Here is an 18,123-nt window from a genome sequence, read left to right on the forward strand (position 1 = left end):
TAAGCACCGCATGTCTTTTACCTTTGTGTAAATAACAGCTTCCAAATAGGTTGCTGCTAGCAGGCTACAACTCTTGACTGTAATTTTATTTGCCTGGATTTCAGTTTTAATGGTGCTCTTTGGCACTATTTCCCCTCTTTCTACCACAAAGAGTGCTCAATTTACAATTAAGATGGCATTTTGAAATGATTATTTTTACAGAAGAGTACATAGTTTAAGTACATTTCATTGTCTATTGCAACCATGAAAATGAATAGCCAAGGAGAGGACATGCCAACTGTTCTGCAAAAAAACCTATGAACAGATATGACTAAGAATTAACACTTAGATATCACACAAACAGCCATATATGTCATCTTAAATGGGAGTTATCTGAGTAATTCAAAAGCTGATGATTTGGAAAAGCAAAGTATTCGAGCTCCTTCTGGTAAATGCATTTCCCATTGTCTCTTGCTATAAAATAATCTCTGCTTCAAGTAATTTGCCTTCAAACTCAGGGTCTTGGTTTGAAACGTTCAGGCAGAAATAAAAGTGTCAAATAATAATGTCATTCTTAATCACACAATGAATCACTTTCGAAGAGAATTAGTTGATTATGTCATCTAACGTCTTACCAGTTCCAAAAATTTACATCTACAGGGAAGATACACTTTTCCCTATAGGCAACACAGGAGCTGAAATTTTCTTTGTACGATATGTACTACAAATGACAACAGAGCATCATCATGTAAGCCTGCATACGGATCGATAAATTGTCTATTTCTAAATGTTTGCGTGGAAACGTAATGCTGAATTTCCCCTACTATAACGAATAACACTACGAACAGACTCTTTTTTTTGCAAGTAAACAGATCCATTTTTCAGTCCTGTAATCAGTATGCATCTATTTAGCTACTTAACAGCAATGTGCTCTGGTTCATTAGGTAGCTACTGTTGTGTCTCAGCCTAGTTAAAATTTCACAGCAAGTTAATCTATTTTATTACAAATGAGAACACAAGTGATAATGTCCTCACCATTTTCCAAACACAGGGTTAACAGTATTTGTAACAAATCAATGAGGGCATTTAAATAGGAAAATTGCAAATCTAAAACCTTTTTTTTTTTTTTACACATTGACGACTTCATTTTATTTATCACTTATGTATTTTACAACCTTGTTACTTTTCATATATTTTTTTTTTCCTCTTTGAAACAGCTCGGTTCCCACCGGCACACTGCTGTGCAGCCTGGTTCTACGGTAGGCACATTCACATTAATAGAGAAGCACTTCTAAATAAAGTAATGTTTTCTCCATTTGTATTTCTTCCTATTTCATAAATTTGCAAGATTCATATTCCAGGTTAGAATGTAATGAATTATATACATAAAATTTACAGATTGTGAGAATTTTATGAAAAATGAAAACATTTCTCAAGATCTCACCTATTTATCTAACTGTAGTACCTACTTTATCTTACCTTTTCTCTTCCCTTTACAGAGCCGTAACATAAATTCTCAAAAAAGACTTTTGCAGTATTTAATCCTTTTGAAGGGTAATATATTTCTGTCTCACTAAAGATCAGTGTCTTGCTTTGGCTCAGAAAATGTAGCTACAAAGCTTGACATTGTTAATTTTAGTTGTGATTTAGGTTAACGGCACTGAAGTCATCAACTCATCCAATTTCCAGATCCATCCTTGATTTCACCTCAATATCCCTCTCCTGTCCCCCGTGAGGTAGCGTTCCACACAAATAATATGAAATGCTCCATAGCAGTTGCATCCGCACTAGTTTTATTTGATATATATATGAACAGCTTACCTATTTTTGACATAATCATCTTGACCTTAATTCCTTACCTCTGATTTTTTTATAGCATTGATCTTCATTTTGTGTCAAGAGTTTAGAAAAATGATGCTGCTGGATTTTCCTTTAGTTTTCTTTATTCTTAGTTCTAATCTAGCTGTAATTACTCTTCCAAATGTTAATCTATTAATGAGTTCCTAGAGGATTTAATGGCATTTCACTGCTGACAAGCAGGTTTTGGAAGTTTGTCTGAGTCCTCGATATTTTATTCAGACATTTATCTTGATATTTCATATTTAATTGAGGTGCTGCTTCTGTACTCGACAGGGCTCTGCAGTGGCAGGAAAGCTGGAATTCACCAGACCTCGCTAATGAAACCGAGAGGAAGGAAAAATGAGGATTCTACTCTCTTTAGGTCTAGACTAGAGTTTTCAACTATTGTAACAAAGATTCAGAGCTGATGACCAAGTTGGAAAAACAGAAGAGTTCACAGCCTCTGGCAGAATATGTTTTCCAACATTAATTTGCACACTCGTTCCCCGCTGGAACGTTTATTGTGCCACACCTCCACCTCCCAGTGCTTGCCAAACCACCGCTCAGATTCTCAAAAGGGACTACACAGTTAAAAAGCTCTAGAAGCCAGCGTCTCATTTCTCTGGAGGGGTCTGGGAGGCCAGGAGCAGTCAGCCAGCAGACTGGCTCCAGACCTCCTCACCTCCTGTCCCGAACTACCACAATTTCATGCCTGCGTTATCGCTGCTCCTATCTGCAAGGTCCTATCTGAGAATTCCATCCTCAGTAAGACAGAAGAAAAGTTAACACAAATTCAGTTAGCAAAGAACTGAATTGCTTTTTTTTTTGTTAATGCTAAGACACTTCTTTCCAATTGACCTTAGTTGATACTAATACTATTTGAACTCTAATAACAAGTACATTTTTAATAGTATTCTAAAGTTTACAGTCCTTAACTAATGCATTATTGAGAAAAGCAATACATAATTGGCATTTAGGCTTTTCAAAGAAAAAGAATAACCCTGACACAGTAAGCAGGGAGCTGTGCTAAATCTGAAATGATGGCGGACAGTGGCTGACAAGAAATATGATGGTTAGAGTTACTGTTACTGGCAAGAAAAGAGTGGTTAGGTTTATATTTTGAATCAATGGGCACACACAAAGAGTAGAGATGACTTGTTGGTCTTCTGAGCTACTTATACTATCTGCAATTGCTGTAAGAAGTGGAGATGAACAAGGTAAACAGCTGGTCTAAAAACTAAGATAGAATCTGTACGTCTGAAAGCCAGCTGGATCCCATTCATCTTTTGCAGTGTATTGGGAAGTCATTCACTTAAAAGACATACTTTGCCATTTAAAATGCTTTTTTTTTTTTTCACTGTGTACATATAGTTGTTCAGTTGTAGTCAACTGGCAATTATTTTCCCACCAAATTTCAGAAATCATAAAAACACTTCTCTGTTTACTTGTTTTTAATACCAGATGTTCATTTGCTAATTCCATTACCTTGTGACTACTTCCTATCAATTCATTAATTGCCAGCTGCTCAGCCAAACAGAAAACCGCAGCTCATCAGATGGCATTGGTAAATGGCCAAACCAGAGCTTCCTTCTTCACCGTTTCTTAAATTAGCAGTCACTGTGAAAACTATGGCAACCTTCACTCGTGTATTAAGATTTTACCTTTATATTTTACTTTGAATCTGAAAGTATAATATTGACTAAAATTGGAAGGGATCTTGCAGTGGAAACTTTCTACTTGTGCCCCCCCTCCTCTGGATTGTTTCACCCAGTGCTGCTACGGAATGGAAGAAAGGTGCTCCCAGGCCTAATGATGATAATGCTGTACCTGATCTAAGTTACAGCTATATTATTATTAAGTACAAATGCAAATGACTAAGCCAATACTAAAAAGATCTGAGCCAGAACTAAGAGCTAGTATGTGCCTGGCCTAACAATACTCCCTTGCAAGCTTTGCAAAAAAGAGATGTACTTGCTTCTGACTGTACCTTTTTCCACTTGCAAGTTTAAAACAAGTCTTCACTGCTTATTCTTTAACCTAGCAACTAGGTGCCTTGGTGTTAGCAAGAGGGATGTGCCTCCCGTCAAAGGAGGAGAGATGAGAAGGATATTTAACGCAGTTTGTGAGGACCTGAGCATCTCCCAACATAGTAGTTTCCCTGTATCAGAGAATTAAAAGATACAAAACTGCACACTCCTCCTTTCCTATGGGTACAGCCACAAAAATTAGCTTTATAAGAAGCAAAGTTAAACTACTCTGTCTCACACATCACTCCCCTAACATATTCTAGCACCCATTTCAGCAATAAGCTGCCAACAATGAACACAGGCTATGAAACAGGACAAAATAAATCTAATCACGAGAATAACAACATACATTTTATGGAAGTTTTAGTTTACAAATCTTGTAATACTCTGAAAACAATTCAGAATGAATTGAATGCACAGAGAGCTATGAAATTAAGTGTTAGAAATTCTGTAACAAGAAATGTTTTTCTTCTGAGAAGAATTGTTTGAGAGTATTCTGAGATGGCCACATTTTTCTGGCTGTCAGGTAAATATTATGAATGTGAGTTGTACAGCACACAGAAAATAGCACCTCTCAGCAATAATTACACAGCCCATCTGTATTCTCTTTAGGGAATTTAAAATCTTGTCATATACATCCTTTACAAACGCTTTAACAACCCCACAAACTCAGGAGAAGAACAGAACACAAAGACAAGGAGACTCAAAAATCTCTGCTGCGTGGCCAGATCACACAAATGATGCTTTGTCCTGTTTATCAGCAGACCAAAATACTCAGAAAGAAATTGTGTAGAGTTGATGTGAAGTACAAGATTTCACAAAAAACCTACCAAAACTAAACATCGCATTTCATGTAAAATGTCCCTTTTTTTTTTTTGGTGGGGGGAGGGGGGGGAAGTGGGTGGGTTTGGGTTTGTTTCTACAGTACATCGGGGTGAAATTCTGAAAGAAATAGAATTTCATATATAAAATAAAAATGCTTTATTTTGCTTTTTTTTTTTTTAACAAAGCATTTCTATTACATTTTAACTTATTTTCTCTGGGTTTTCCAGCTGCATTCAAAAATCGTGCCGTTTATTCCTAACTGGGACTTGGATAAGAGCAGGAAGAGAAAAAAAGAGTAAGAGAAAAGTAGGGATACAGCAAGCATGAGGGAATGACAACAGAAGAAAAATGGACAGCAGGAAAGCAATTTGCCGAAATACTCCTACTTGGGAGAAGCGCATCGCTCGGCGGCTCAGGAGAGGTTGTTAGGGAGCCAAAAGGAAAGGGAGGGAGAAGAATGAGAAGGAGGAGAGATGGAGGAGGAAGAGTGAGGCATGAGCAAGAGGAGCAAGGAAAGTGCAAAATGTGTGGGGTGAATCGAAGCAGCAAGGAAAGACTGGGAGAAAAGGGTCAAAGAGCCTCTCAAACCTCTGGGATAAAATCTTGCCTCAGTCATCTTTCGATACGTAACACAAAAGAGAGCAGCTGAAGGCCCCTGGATTCGGTTCCCACCATTTCAAGCCCACCCCAACCACAGCGTCTCCCACCAACTGGTTTCAAAGGATCCCTGGGAAAGCGGCCGTTCAGGGAGCACACAGGGACTGGCACAGAAACGTGGCTCTTGCCAGCCCTCCTTATACTTTCCTAACCTCAAATCTTCCCCCCCCGCAACCCCTCCCCAACTTTTGGCTGAAATTGTGTAAGCTCATATGGGTTTTAGTCTATAAGCTCCTTCTGGCTTAATCTGCATGCACTGAGGCTTTTAGGCTTGGCGACACGACCTTCCCACTCCTGATGCCTTTATTGTACCCGGCTGGAGGAGCCGCAGCTTGAGGCCTCATTCCACTATGGACAGGGAGTTGTGATAAATTCTTTGCAATGAGGGTGGTCAAACCCTGGCAAGGGTTGCCCAGAGAGGTGGTGGAGGCCCCATCCCTGGGAACATTCCAGGCCAGGTTGGACGGGGCTGTGAGCAACCTGATGTGGTTCAAGGTGTCCCTGCTCCTGCAGGGGGGTTGGGCTGGGTGACCTCTGGGGGTCCCTTCCAACCCAAAACATTCTATGATTCTATGATATGGGCATGGTCTGATTCCGAGGTTCAAAAGCACCATCCACAAGCAGAAGAGCTACTGCCATTTCTGCTGGGACACCTTTGTCTCTCCGCCATCCACGTGATGTGCTGTGAGGTCTCAAGTCCTTTGGACCCAATTTAATTTAAATGATCTGTTAAGATTTAGGCGTGCTTCCAGCTTTCTATGCAATCTGTGTTCTCAGCATACATCTTCACAGCTCCTTTAAGATAAACTGTATAAGATGCTGTGAATGCATATTAATAGCCATATTCATTATAGGTCCACTATAAAATAAAACTCTTAACATTATGTAGTTATTGCTCTCTGGAGTTGAGTTGTTCTACAAAATTCAGTAAAAAAAAATCCTTTCTCTTTTGAATAAAGGACCCACCCAAACTTTCCTTCTTAAGACCTGAAAATATCATCACTGGGTAGATTTTTCCAAGTTTCAGGAGCAAAATTATTGGACGACAGTAAACCACTACACTTATTCACTACTGTTTCCAGCCTACACCATGATTCAAGCATACTTCAGCAAAGTTCCACCCCAGGCTGGTCCTCCAGACCAGGCTGGCAAAGCGTTTTGCACCTAGGTCAGTAACTGGATGGCAGAGTTCATCCAGCTGAAGTGCAGCCCTGGAAAAAAAGAACTAACAGAAGAGCAGACGCAAGAGGGAAAAGAGAGAGGGCGGTGAAGTCAGCGTTGCTGTCAAATTTTGGTTTTGCCATATGACACCCTCAATTATACAGATTCTCCAGAACCATTTGAGCCAAGTTTCAAACAGAGCAAGTTCTTTCAGCGGCACAGTAAATCCCTGAAAGTCTGGATTTATTACAGGGACACTGTCAGAACCGTAGCTATAGCCACTGCTAGCGGGTGCTGCTATAACCACATCAGATCACATTATAGATGGCTAAGAAGGTTTTGCGAGCCTGGCCATTGTGTCTGCCTAATTTATAGTGTTCCTGTCAGGAAGAAATCAAGTTTCATAGTTATGACATTTCTTTCTGGAGCACTAAATGTTAACTTTGCTGATCATGCATATCTTGGTAGAACAGCTTATTTCTAAATGGCAAACGTGATATAAAAAGCATAATGACTTCATTCAAAACCTTTATAAAGCAGCTGATTCTCACACCTATAGAAAACAGGCCAAGTGGTATTTTAGTCATCAGAGTATGGAAATAGATACACACTCAATATATTCGATTCATTTCTCCCATTTTAAGTAATGCCATGATGCTAGAATTGCAGTCTATCTAAAACTAGTCATTTTTTGTACTTACTAAATGCGCTTCAATAATGTCACGTAAGTAAGACTGCTGACAGGTAACAACAGCAGCAATGCTTTTCTTCTACATGTTTCGTTTTGTACAAGGATCTCATTTTAATTGATCGTCATTCAGAGCTAGATGATTGTACATAAGGGAAGGGAAGGACAAAAGGAGCCTCACGCTGTCTGCAATAAAATTCACCTACAGTTCCAGCACTCGGAACAAACGAGAGAAAGATGCAGCATCACTTGACAAGTGAGAGCAACACGGCGATGGATGCGTGCTTTACCTCTGTCACGTTAGCTCCTGCTGTATTTTCCTCTACATCATGTAGAGGAAATAATTCCCACCAGAGCGCTGGCGAGACCTACTGTTGCTGTGGAGATATTGTGTATCCCCCAGTGCAGGTGTTGGAGGAAAAATAGCTGTAAATGAGTAACTAGCATCAGCAAGGGCCTGCTGAAGAGCATCCTTAAACCCACCTGCTTGCAAAACCTGTAGTTTAGATGACAAAGAACTAGCGTTGTTTACAAATACATATTTGATCTTCCTTTTGACATACCGATAGGATTTAAAATATAATCAAAGCTTATGCAGTCTACTTGCTGCTACAGATAATCCACTGCCGTGTTTAAGTCATGGTTTTCTCAAGAGGTCTCTGAACAGTTAAAGAAAAGGTTACTGCGTGAAACGAATGGAACCTCAATTAATTTCTAACAAGTCAGTGACTTGCATTGACTGATGGACAGCTGGACATCAGAGGTACCATGTTTCCCCTGCCCAGCCAACACCTGTGCAGATACCCGATGATAAGGAGAAGTTTTATAGATCTTAATCCTAAATAGTCTCTAAGTGGGGAACGCTGTCTGCCTCCCTCCTCCACCCCAAATTTCACCAGCCTCCCAGAATCCAAGAAAAAAAAAAAGTAAACAAACCCAAAGTATTAACAACGACGTTTGCCCTAATCTGGGAGTGGACTCTCGGTAAAGAAGAAAAACAACCTGAGGCAATTTTGGAGATGCTCAGGGCCAGGAAGATCAGAAGAAAAATGAAGACCTCCAGAACCTCAGCAACAGAGATGCGTAATATTTTATGCTACTGTAATGTGACAAAAGAGATTTGCTTTCTTTCCTGAAAGTATGTTTTTACCAGCAAATACAGGTATGAGGAATAAACGCGCGGTTGTGTACTGCTAGTTTCTTTCCCTGCTTGATGTAGAAACAAAATTTCCTGCAGCAGCAAGCTGCGACAACAGAAAGTACAACCCGGTCCTGACTAATTTATGCTCACAATTTGCCCATAATATTGGCAACAGTCCCTTTCTCAATTATAAAATAACGATGTTTTATAATTAAGATATTTTACAATAAAGCTATGAGAGATTAAGTTCAGCAAATCAGTGAAAGTTATTAAAATAAAGCAACTCGGAACTTTGGGATTCCAGAATGATGGGGATACATGAGTGTAAATGAGCATAAATATCAAAAGAGAGAGACATGTACTTTCCAGAACAGAGAGCTCTACAGACTCATATATTTAAAACCAAAGAAAAATAGGACTAAAATAACTACCTTTCAAAGCTGACAAAATTTTATTTTGTCAACAAGAAACATGCGCGTGCATGCAAACACACACAGAAGTTAGACTGATAAAGCCTTTCATTTTTGCTCAATGAAAAGAGGACACGCTGTGTTTTAGAGAATCCCATAGCACCAATCCTTCACACATATGTACTGCTCCTATACCCTTCTCCTTCGAAAATGTCTTGTCTCAACATATTTTTTAATGTGTGGCAGCACTTCAGCTCACAACAACCTGCTTGGAAGAGACCATCAGAAGCCTTTCAAAAGCACAAACACGTTTTATCCAGCCAGAAGGAAACCGAGGCGTGGCTACCAGGACCATCCTCACTACGGGACTTGCGATGATTTTCTCTGCTGTTAACCTGTTCTAGAACTGCACCGCACCAGAGCTCCTGTTATATTCTACAGCATTTTCTTTTAAGTAGAACATTAAGTTTGATTTTAAACAACATTTTAGAACAGCTTTTGAGCTTCAACAGATGCAGCACTGCTTATTCCCCTAGCCTCTAGTGACTGTAGTATCTGGTTTTAATTACATTACAGATTTGGAGACAGAGCAGAGCATCTTAACTTCTTGACTGTACTCGTGGGTATTTCCTCATACTGAAGCACTATCAGGTACAGCAGTCCAGGTGTGCTACTGGCAGTGCAAGCTCATTCCGCTCAGTTATCTTAGAATCATAGAATCGTTTAGATTGGAAAAGACCTTGAAGATCATCAAGTCTAACTGTTAACATAACCCAGCCATCCCACCACTAAACCCTGTCCCTAAGCACCGCGTCTGCCTGGCTTTTAAATACCCCCAGGGATGGGGACTCGACCCCTGCCCTGGGCAGCCCCTTCCAGTGCTTGACAATGCCTTTGGTGAAGAAGTTTTTCCCAATGTCCAATCTAAACCTCCCATGGTGCAACTTGAGGCTGTTTCCTCTTTTCTTCCTTCAGAAAGTCAGTGTAAATGGTTTTGTTAGCCACAAAAAGCTATTTTTATTAAGTCTCATAGATGAGTCTTACCTTTATAACAGAGGCCCCTGCCCTGGAAAGAGGGCTGTGCATTTGGGCTGCTGCAGCCATGTTGGCTATTGTGTTGAGGTGGTTCATCTGATTCATTGCCATTGCAACCGAAGCGGGAGGTAGGCTGACGGGAAGCAGAGGGTGGGGCATCATCATGAACGGCAGGTCTATCCCTAAAAGAGAGCACAGGCAGGTTGTATGTGTCAGCCCCTCATTTTATAGCCCAGTGCCTTCATTTTTAGAGTCTATATTCTACTGGAACATCGCCTAGTCAAACTCAAGATTATGATGTGTTAATGGTTTTGATGTTACATAGGGAATAATTGACTTTGTATTCCAGTAAAGGCTGTATGGTTTGTATCAGGGAAAGAAACATACAGCTGTAAAGTAACACAGTATTAGCAAAATGAATATGCAACAGCACATAAGTTCAGTGACCTCTTTATTAAGAGTAATAAAAAAAACCCCCACAAAACATGCAGGTATTTGCACGTTTTTCCAATACATCAGGCAAATATTTACTAATAATTTTATCTGACAATATACTCCGACCAAGTCCTCTTACTATTATTAATACACACACAGAGCCATCTGAGACTAGATTTTGTATTAGGACTATTTCTTGAATATAGGAAGCTGTGGGTTGGACCACAGACACTTCTGAATTACCACACAGAAGGTCTGTGAACTGGAACACATAATGAGAGGTTCAAATTTTTGCCAGAGGTTTTAATTTCCAAAAAGACACTTTAAATTGTCTTCTGCTATGGATAGAACACAATTTAAGAAGGTAGGAAATTAATTTGGAGCAAAAAGGTGATGTTACTGCTAGCAAGAATTGAATTCTTGGATTTCATTAATCTCTATTTCAGCACGTGTATTGCTTGTTGTATTTAGCAATGGCTACAATGGAAAGCAAAACCAAGACACCAATTCACTGAAAAAATGGTTTCAGATTATTTTGCATTTAAGAATTCTTCAGAAAGACCACTTGAAGGCAGCTACCTTTGGGCATCTGAAATTATTTTTTTTCAGAAAAAATGGGACTCATTTTGCCAGACAAGACATCTTATAGTTTTTCCAAATGAAATTTAGATTAGAAATTCTCATTAAAAAATTCAGGCACAAGTAGTAAGTAACATAATCATACAGCTAGTCATAACCATATGCTATTCACTTTAATTATTTCTAAAAGTTTTTAAACTTTTGGCTCTATCTTAACTATTTTAAATGAAAAGGCTGGTCACCATTTTGGTGTATGACAGAACCCACAATAAAAAATAGCATTGACTGATATAGCTTACGTTATTCCAATACAATTTGACTATAGCGATATAAAAACACCACTGTGCCCACCACGAAAGGCAGAATTGTACATATTCTGAGCCCCCACACTATTTCTGTTTAGTTTGAGCGTATAAAAATCAACTGTGATCTCTTATAATGCACTATATATTTTATAGGATGATCCGCGCCAATATTAATTATGATGGGTAATAAGCAAAGCCCACATACATCTCCCTTCACTAAGCCATGCTGACAATCCCCTTCGGTGCTTACATCCATAAGGCTTTGTTCCCCTGCACATCTCCCTTAACAGCCCAATAATCTTTCCTCATACTCTATAGAGTTCCAAAACTCCCAGACACCATCTGGCCACATTGAGTTGTATGTCTACTTAAAGTCCAATTGACATGCAAACTAAATGCAAACTACAAACAGAATTTAACAGCACATCACCAGTTTTAAGACACAATCCGTCAAACATTTCAGAGGACTATGAAGAAAATATATCCTACACTTGCAAATCATTGGACATAATGTCTGACATTCAATAAACCCTTTAATAGCCTATAGACATTTGCCTACAACAAAATCCTCCGGAAAATACCTTTAAAGTTTTCTTTAACAGCAAAGAGCACAATATCCCTGTATGTTAAATACATACAGGTAATGAATTATGCAAGAATATAAAATGAAAGGATAAACTACAGTGAATTTGAGTCCTGTGATCTGGTGACTCTTAACCCAAAATGCTCAGGTCCATACCTGCCCATGAACAAAGCAGACCATATCGTAGGAGCCATTTCAATAGCTCTGATTTGTTCAAGTCTGGGTCCCTGCACAGGTAGCAAGGAACTGTCTGCTCCTAACATTGCGTAAGGAGACAGAAATGTCATTCATCCATTAAAACTAATACCAAAATTCAACTTTCGAAACTTTGAGGATGAAGAGCTTAAACAAATAACAGGAATTCAGAAATAGTGAGATTTTCATTCTTCATCCATCATCTGTTACAAGTAACCTTACTCCTTCACTAATTTCTAAAATATTAATCCTGAACATCTTTCTTGTAATAATTTTCCCTTCTCTTCCTTCCTTCTTTGGGTGCAAAGGAGAAGGGGAACTGCTGGCTTCCCACCTCCTCCCTTGCTACGGGAAGGAAAAGAGATGCTTTGAAGGAAGCCTTAAGTTCCAAATCCAAACTTTATCTGTACCATTTTCATGTTGCTTCGGATAGCTGGGCTCCATGGATGACCTTGCCCACACCTGGCAGGTAGAAGGCAAAACAAGGCAGAGGGATTGCTTCTGCTCGCTTTTACTTAGACATTTTGGATTTATCCCTGCCTCTCATATTTTCATTTGGTGTTTAGCATTTTCACCTGCAAGAGGATTTTCTCATATAGCTAAAATTTTAAGCAGCTTCATGGTTATTTTTCCCTCCAGTCCAGGCCATGGAAATGTCAATTAAGGACTGACAGTCCCTACCCCAGCAGGGGGTGGCTATTCAAAGAGGGCGGCTGTATCCCAGTGGGTGGCTTGGACACGACGCACAAGCGCGGCAGGCAGCGGGAGGCCTGACCCTCCTGTTGCTCCTCTGTCTCCCATCCATTTCCCCGACCTCCAGGAGGCTGGAATGGGATGAAAGCCCAGCCTCCGAGCAGGGCTCCGTGCACTTATTTTCCCCCGTAAGAGCGCAGTACGTACTGTTGGTGAGCAGGTGATTCTGCTGGAGAGGGCTGAGCGGGTGCGCGCTTCCAAGGCTCGACTGCCCTGACAGTGTGGGGTGACCAATGCTGTGCTGGGATCCCGTTGTGATGGGAGACTGAAGCTTGTCTTTATCCCAGGAGGATTCACTCCCACCTGCAAAACAGGGTACAAACGAGCCATAAATAGCATATACTTTTCATTAAAGGACATTTTGCTTGGTTAGCAACGAGCTAAACACCTAGCACAAACACAGCACCTGAAACCTACACCTGAGGGTTTTTTTAATAAATTAATAACTATGCATCAGGCAAAAAATATGATTAGAAACTTTCAGCATCACCTACCTTCATAACACCAGTTTCTGGAATCAGGAAGAGCTCAATGTTTAAGGATAAAATCATCCAAGTAAACATCAGTCACAATTAAGTAAATAAGGCAGAAAGGGAACATCTGAGACACCGAATCTCAATCTCCTGCTATAACAGGCAATCAGGGCACCCTGATTCCTGCCAGGGACTAATCCGTGTCCATCCTCGGGCTCGTCAGGTCTCTCACCGCTCTTAATCTTACGGCAGAGTCAGTCTCTATTCGCTCCCTCCAATGCTCACTAGCATTCGTGCTTAAATTCACCCCTGAACAGGTTACAGCAATTTATCCTGCTGCTGTGTTATCTTTGACTTAAGGGTTAAATAGCTTTCCCTCCACTGCTGGGTTTGATCCTGGGGATGCCCAAAGTGAAACACTTCCCTTTGCTAAGTTAAACAAGCCAGACGTTAGGTTGGGCTTGGAAAGCATCAATATTCAGGAAATAAAATGTAAAGAGTCCATATAAATATATATAAAAAATGCATGGGTTGCCCAGAGAGGTGGTGGAGGCCCCATCCCTGGGAACATTCCAGGCCAGGTTGGACGGGGCTGTGAGCAACCTGGTCTGGTTCAAGGTGTCCCTGCTCCTGCAGGGGGGTTGGGCTGGGTGACCTCTGGGGGTCCCTTCCCACCCAAAACATTCTATGATTCACAGTAATTACTCTCTACAACAAAACCACAGTACAGCAAACTAGGCACTCCTGTGCTCGGTCTAGACTATCTGCTGGATCCCCTGAAGAGAGGGTATTCTGCAGCCGTTCTACAGATTCTAGTTTTCTTCAGTATTACCCTTATACAACTGAATACCACCAGGTTCCTTTACACAGCATTAAAACAGACCATGCCAGTGAATTCTGAAATACATCTGGTCCATAAACCAAACCACCTTAAAAAAGCGAGCCGGAACATTTCTAGAGCAAAAAGGTACTTTAGGTACGCTCCCTTCTCAGGTACACCCCACATTTTCCATGAGCTTATAGATTGTTATGAAAATGTGTAACTGCAGTATTGACTTTGTTCTGAATTTATGAACAAGAATTTCAATTAGAATAGGTAAATAGATTACTGCGATGCAGCAGATAGAGGCAGCAAGCAAAAAAACCATTTTAATTGAGTATGAAACTAACAGAAAAATTCCATTCTTTATGACAACACTTGGCTAATAAACATGATTAATACGGCTAAATGAAAAAGTTTGAAAGATCAATGATTGAGAAAAAAGGAAATCACTCCATCATTTTAGCACTATGTCCAAGTATGAATTACCTTCCTATAAAAGATTTGTAATTTGTAAAATGATGAGTAATACATTGACAAAGAAAGATACACTAAATTATGCCATGTGATATAATATAACACGGCACAGCGCAGTAATTAGAAGACCTACTACAGTTAAGGCTGTGTCAGCATCTTTGTTATTTAATATACTGTATATCAGCTCTTTCAAATAACATTTGGCTTATACGAAGTATGTAAGTTGCTCATTCTGACTATCGTGAAGCAGAGGTGGTATTATTTGGTAAAGTATTTCTCAAGTTAAATGTGTAATTTAAAAAAGATTTTCTGAGGAAATGCTTAGCATTTGATTTTACCAAATGAGTTTTATTTTTCTCCATATGCTTTTTCAGTAAATTTAAATTTAACATTTCCACTTCATTCTTCCTCAAAAACCCACGACACGTACCTTAGCATTAAATTCTTGCTCAGAAATAGATTTTGTACATGTAACTTCATGTATCAGGTCACAAAAACTGTGCACAAGACAGTTTGTCAGAGATTTTGGAATGAAAAGAAAAAACCGCACTCTTCATCGAAGAGTCTCCCTCACCCCATTTGTGTTTCTCCAAGACGCCCAACCCCAGGCACAGGTGGCCTAAACTCGTAGCTCATTTACTTATTTTTGGAAGTTCCTCTCATCTTTTTAAAGCCTGGGGCACCTACCCACCACACATCTGCGGCCCCGAAGCTGTCGCACCAGAGCGCACTACCAGCCTGCTGAGCCCAGCTTTGCACATTCCGTAGGAAAAGTACAGTTATTCGTCTTTTACAGAGGGAGAATTGCACCCTGCACAAAACTGCCTTGCTTAAGGAAATACAGGAAACCTGCAATGGAACAGGAAACTCAACTTAAATTACGTTGTTACAGTCCAAATCACTGGACCAGTTTAAACTCCAGATAAGGAGTCTAAAATTAAACAACGGTCCATACTACGGAGATGGACTTCAAGTATTTGCTTAGGGACAGGGTTTAGTGGTGGGATGGCAGGGTTAGGTTAATGGTTGGACTTGATGATCTTAAAGGTCTTTTCTAACCTAAACGATTCTATGATTCTATTTTTTTTAGGTATATATGAAACAAAAGGGGGAAAAATTATGAAAAAAAGAAAGCAAACATGGAAAATGAGACAACAGAAAACAGCAATGGAACTTACTTTACCCTCTTGTATATGAAGGGAAATACAGCTTTTTATTTTAAATGAGAAAGAATATTTCATTTCAGAATACTAGTAACTTGATTCATAAGTGTCATAGGAATATTATTAGAGCACTCAGAAGTCTGTTGATTTGTCAAAATGCCAATACATCATTTATACGCTTTACAAAGAGCTTTACGTTTAACACTACCGCCCATTACCCATATGACCTTCTCTCCAACAGATAAAACGAAAGGACAAAAAGGTAATTTTTCCTTATCTTGTTTGCATTCTAGTCAATCTTGTCCCAGAACAGATTCTACTCAGCACTAAAAAAGGGCAAGAGAGACAAGAACCTCCATCTTCCAGAGCTCCTGCCTCTTGTCGGAAGCAAGCACAGAGACTGCGGTTTCCTCCACGTGGCCACACCAACGCGGGAAGGAGGAGGCAGAGGTGTTGGCCAAGCCATCCTCAACCCTGCAGAATGCACCGGCTTCACCAGTAGAAGCAGCTAAAAAAAAGGTCCGACCTGCTTCAACCATCCGGCTCAGGCCACGCAGCAGATGTGTGGTGGACAGTTCTGCTTGCGGATTTGCAGCTCAATGAACAATATGGATGAAAAATAATAATAATAAAAAAAAAAGGCCTGATTGTATAGTACACAGTCACCTACACAGAAACATAGTGCGTGTTTCAAAGGGCACGGATAAAGACGGACACTACATGGATTTGGTAAGAGAAAGAGTTATTTACAACATACTTAATAATTAAAGTCTGGTATTTACCAGTCTCAACAGGTGATTTGAGAGAACTTACTTATCAGTGCATGAATTACATTTACGTTTAACTAAGCCAAAGCAAAACTGATGTAATAAACCTCAGTCCGTTTGCTTCTACATTAAACGGCGGTGAGAGGTAAGCATTCCCTTAACGCCATTTTACAGCCCCGTGGCCAAATTCTGCGTGTCTCTGTTGCCAAGCCCCTCTGAACAGCCAACTCGGATGAGTTCAGATGCACGGGGCGTTAAAGCACAGGTGGCACAGACAGGGGAATTCAGCCTCCGCAATGCATACGCGTGCTGCCGACGGCACGCACGGCACGCACAGCTCCGCTGCAAGGCTTTCTGCAAGCACGCACGGGTCTGTAAGCAAAGTGCCTCTGTTTCAGTTTCATCTGGTTTAGTTGAAGGAAACGCAAGTGATAAGCTCAGCTTCAATTTTCTGAAAATGCCGCTCCTCGCCCATCTTTGATTCTAGTAATTTTATAAGGTAACTCCTAAAGCGACATGGTTTTTAGTAATAAACCCCTCCATGCATTTGTGTTCTTCAAAACAAAATCCAAAAAACTTTTTTTTTTGGTGAAGATATACTTGAGAAGATTAAATTAGTGTCTTGTTTTTAGGTATTGAAAGATCTCCAGAAAGTAATCAAAGTTCAATTTGGTGACAGTTTCTTTTCATTTGGTTTCAAATTCATTTTATCAGCCTTAAAACTGTCTGGTCGAGCTAAATGAAATCCACTCTGTCAGCGGTACCTTTGAATTGAACAACCACAGTGTTTCAATCTCTGTCTGTCATTTTATTTTTTGTTGTGATACATTTCTGAAAAATTGAACTCAAATTGTTAAGAGCAATACCATCTTCAGTGTCCAATTTTATTCTAAAATTATTTTTAAACACATTTTTCACTCTGTTGGGCATATTAAGCATAACATCAGCTGCAAAGAAGAAAAGTATTCCGTGCATTGCTATTTCAGCACTGATAATTTCAAAGTATTTATCACTTCTAATGTCTTCTGTGACTGTTCAGCAGACACAAGGTCTTTGACTTTTTTTTGGCTTATCTCGAGCCCCAGTACTCCTAAACCAACATGGGCCCATTTGCCAGCATTCCAAGCCCCACATCTTCAGGTGTCCCAGACTATTTGCTATTACCAATATCCTAATCTCACCTGGATACTGGGAAAAACGGTCACTTTTTTGGCCTACACAGAAAACCCTCTGCTGAAAACACTTCAGCCTACAACCTTCTGCCAGCTCTGTTCATGGTATTGACATCTGAATGTCCCAGGATGAGAAGGTTCAGAAGAAAACAACTTTTGTCATATTTGATAAACGGAGAATCTCACTACAGCGAAGGGCAGGAAGATACCACATCCAGGTCATATTCCTGGTAAACTGTCGCTTTCCTGCCAGAAAAACACAGCACTGTTCTGGGTCAGGATTCTGACCCATTTAACCCCAAATTCTGTCCCTCATATTGGCAGTAGATGATGTTATTTATGGAGACCACGCAAGCACGGATGCTTTCTGTGGTCCCTTATTACCCCCAAATAAACTTTCTTATGTTAAAATGGGACTGAGATTTAAATTTTAATCAGCCCCTGAAAGCATGACACCCATCTGAAAATCTAAATGGAAGATTTGCAATGCATTGAAAGCTTTAATGCATTTATTTGTTTAGCTGTGTGTATTCGGCTATATCAACTTCTGGATTGTGCCCTGCAAGAAAGCCATAAAGTGTGTAGGGTGAGATATTAAAACTCAAGAAACCCAGTGATGGCTTTACTGGGCTACTTCCA

General features: G+C 40.0%; 1 protein-coding gene across 1 annotated transcript in view; it reads right to left on the minus strand.

The window, feature by feature from the left end:
• DACH2 (dachshund family transcription factor 2) overlaps nt 1–18,123 on the minus strand; it is a 100,643-nt gene that overhangs the window by 58,726 nt on the left and 23,794 nt on the right. The window contains exons 2-3 of the mRNA XM_035898814.1: nt 12,760–12,915; nt 9,772–9,944 (exon numbers count right to left, since the gene is read on the minus strand). Coding sequence (XP_035754707.1) covers nt 9,772–9,944; nt 12,760–12,915 — 329 coding nt within the window. The remainder of the gene's footprint in view (nt 1–9,771; nt 9,945–12,759; nt 12,916–18,123) is intronic.

Source organism: Egretta garzetta, unplaced genomic scaffold, assembly GCF_000687185.1.
Source record: "Egretta garzetta isolate BGI_Z169 unplaced genomic scaffold, ASM68718v1 scaffold220, whole genome shotgun sequence".
NCBI classification, from domain to species: domain Eukaryota; kingdom Metazoa; phylum Chordata; class Aves; order Pelecaniformes; family Ardeidae; genus Egretta; species Egretta garzetta.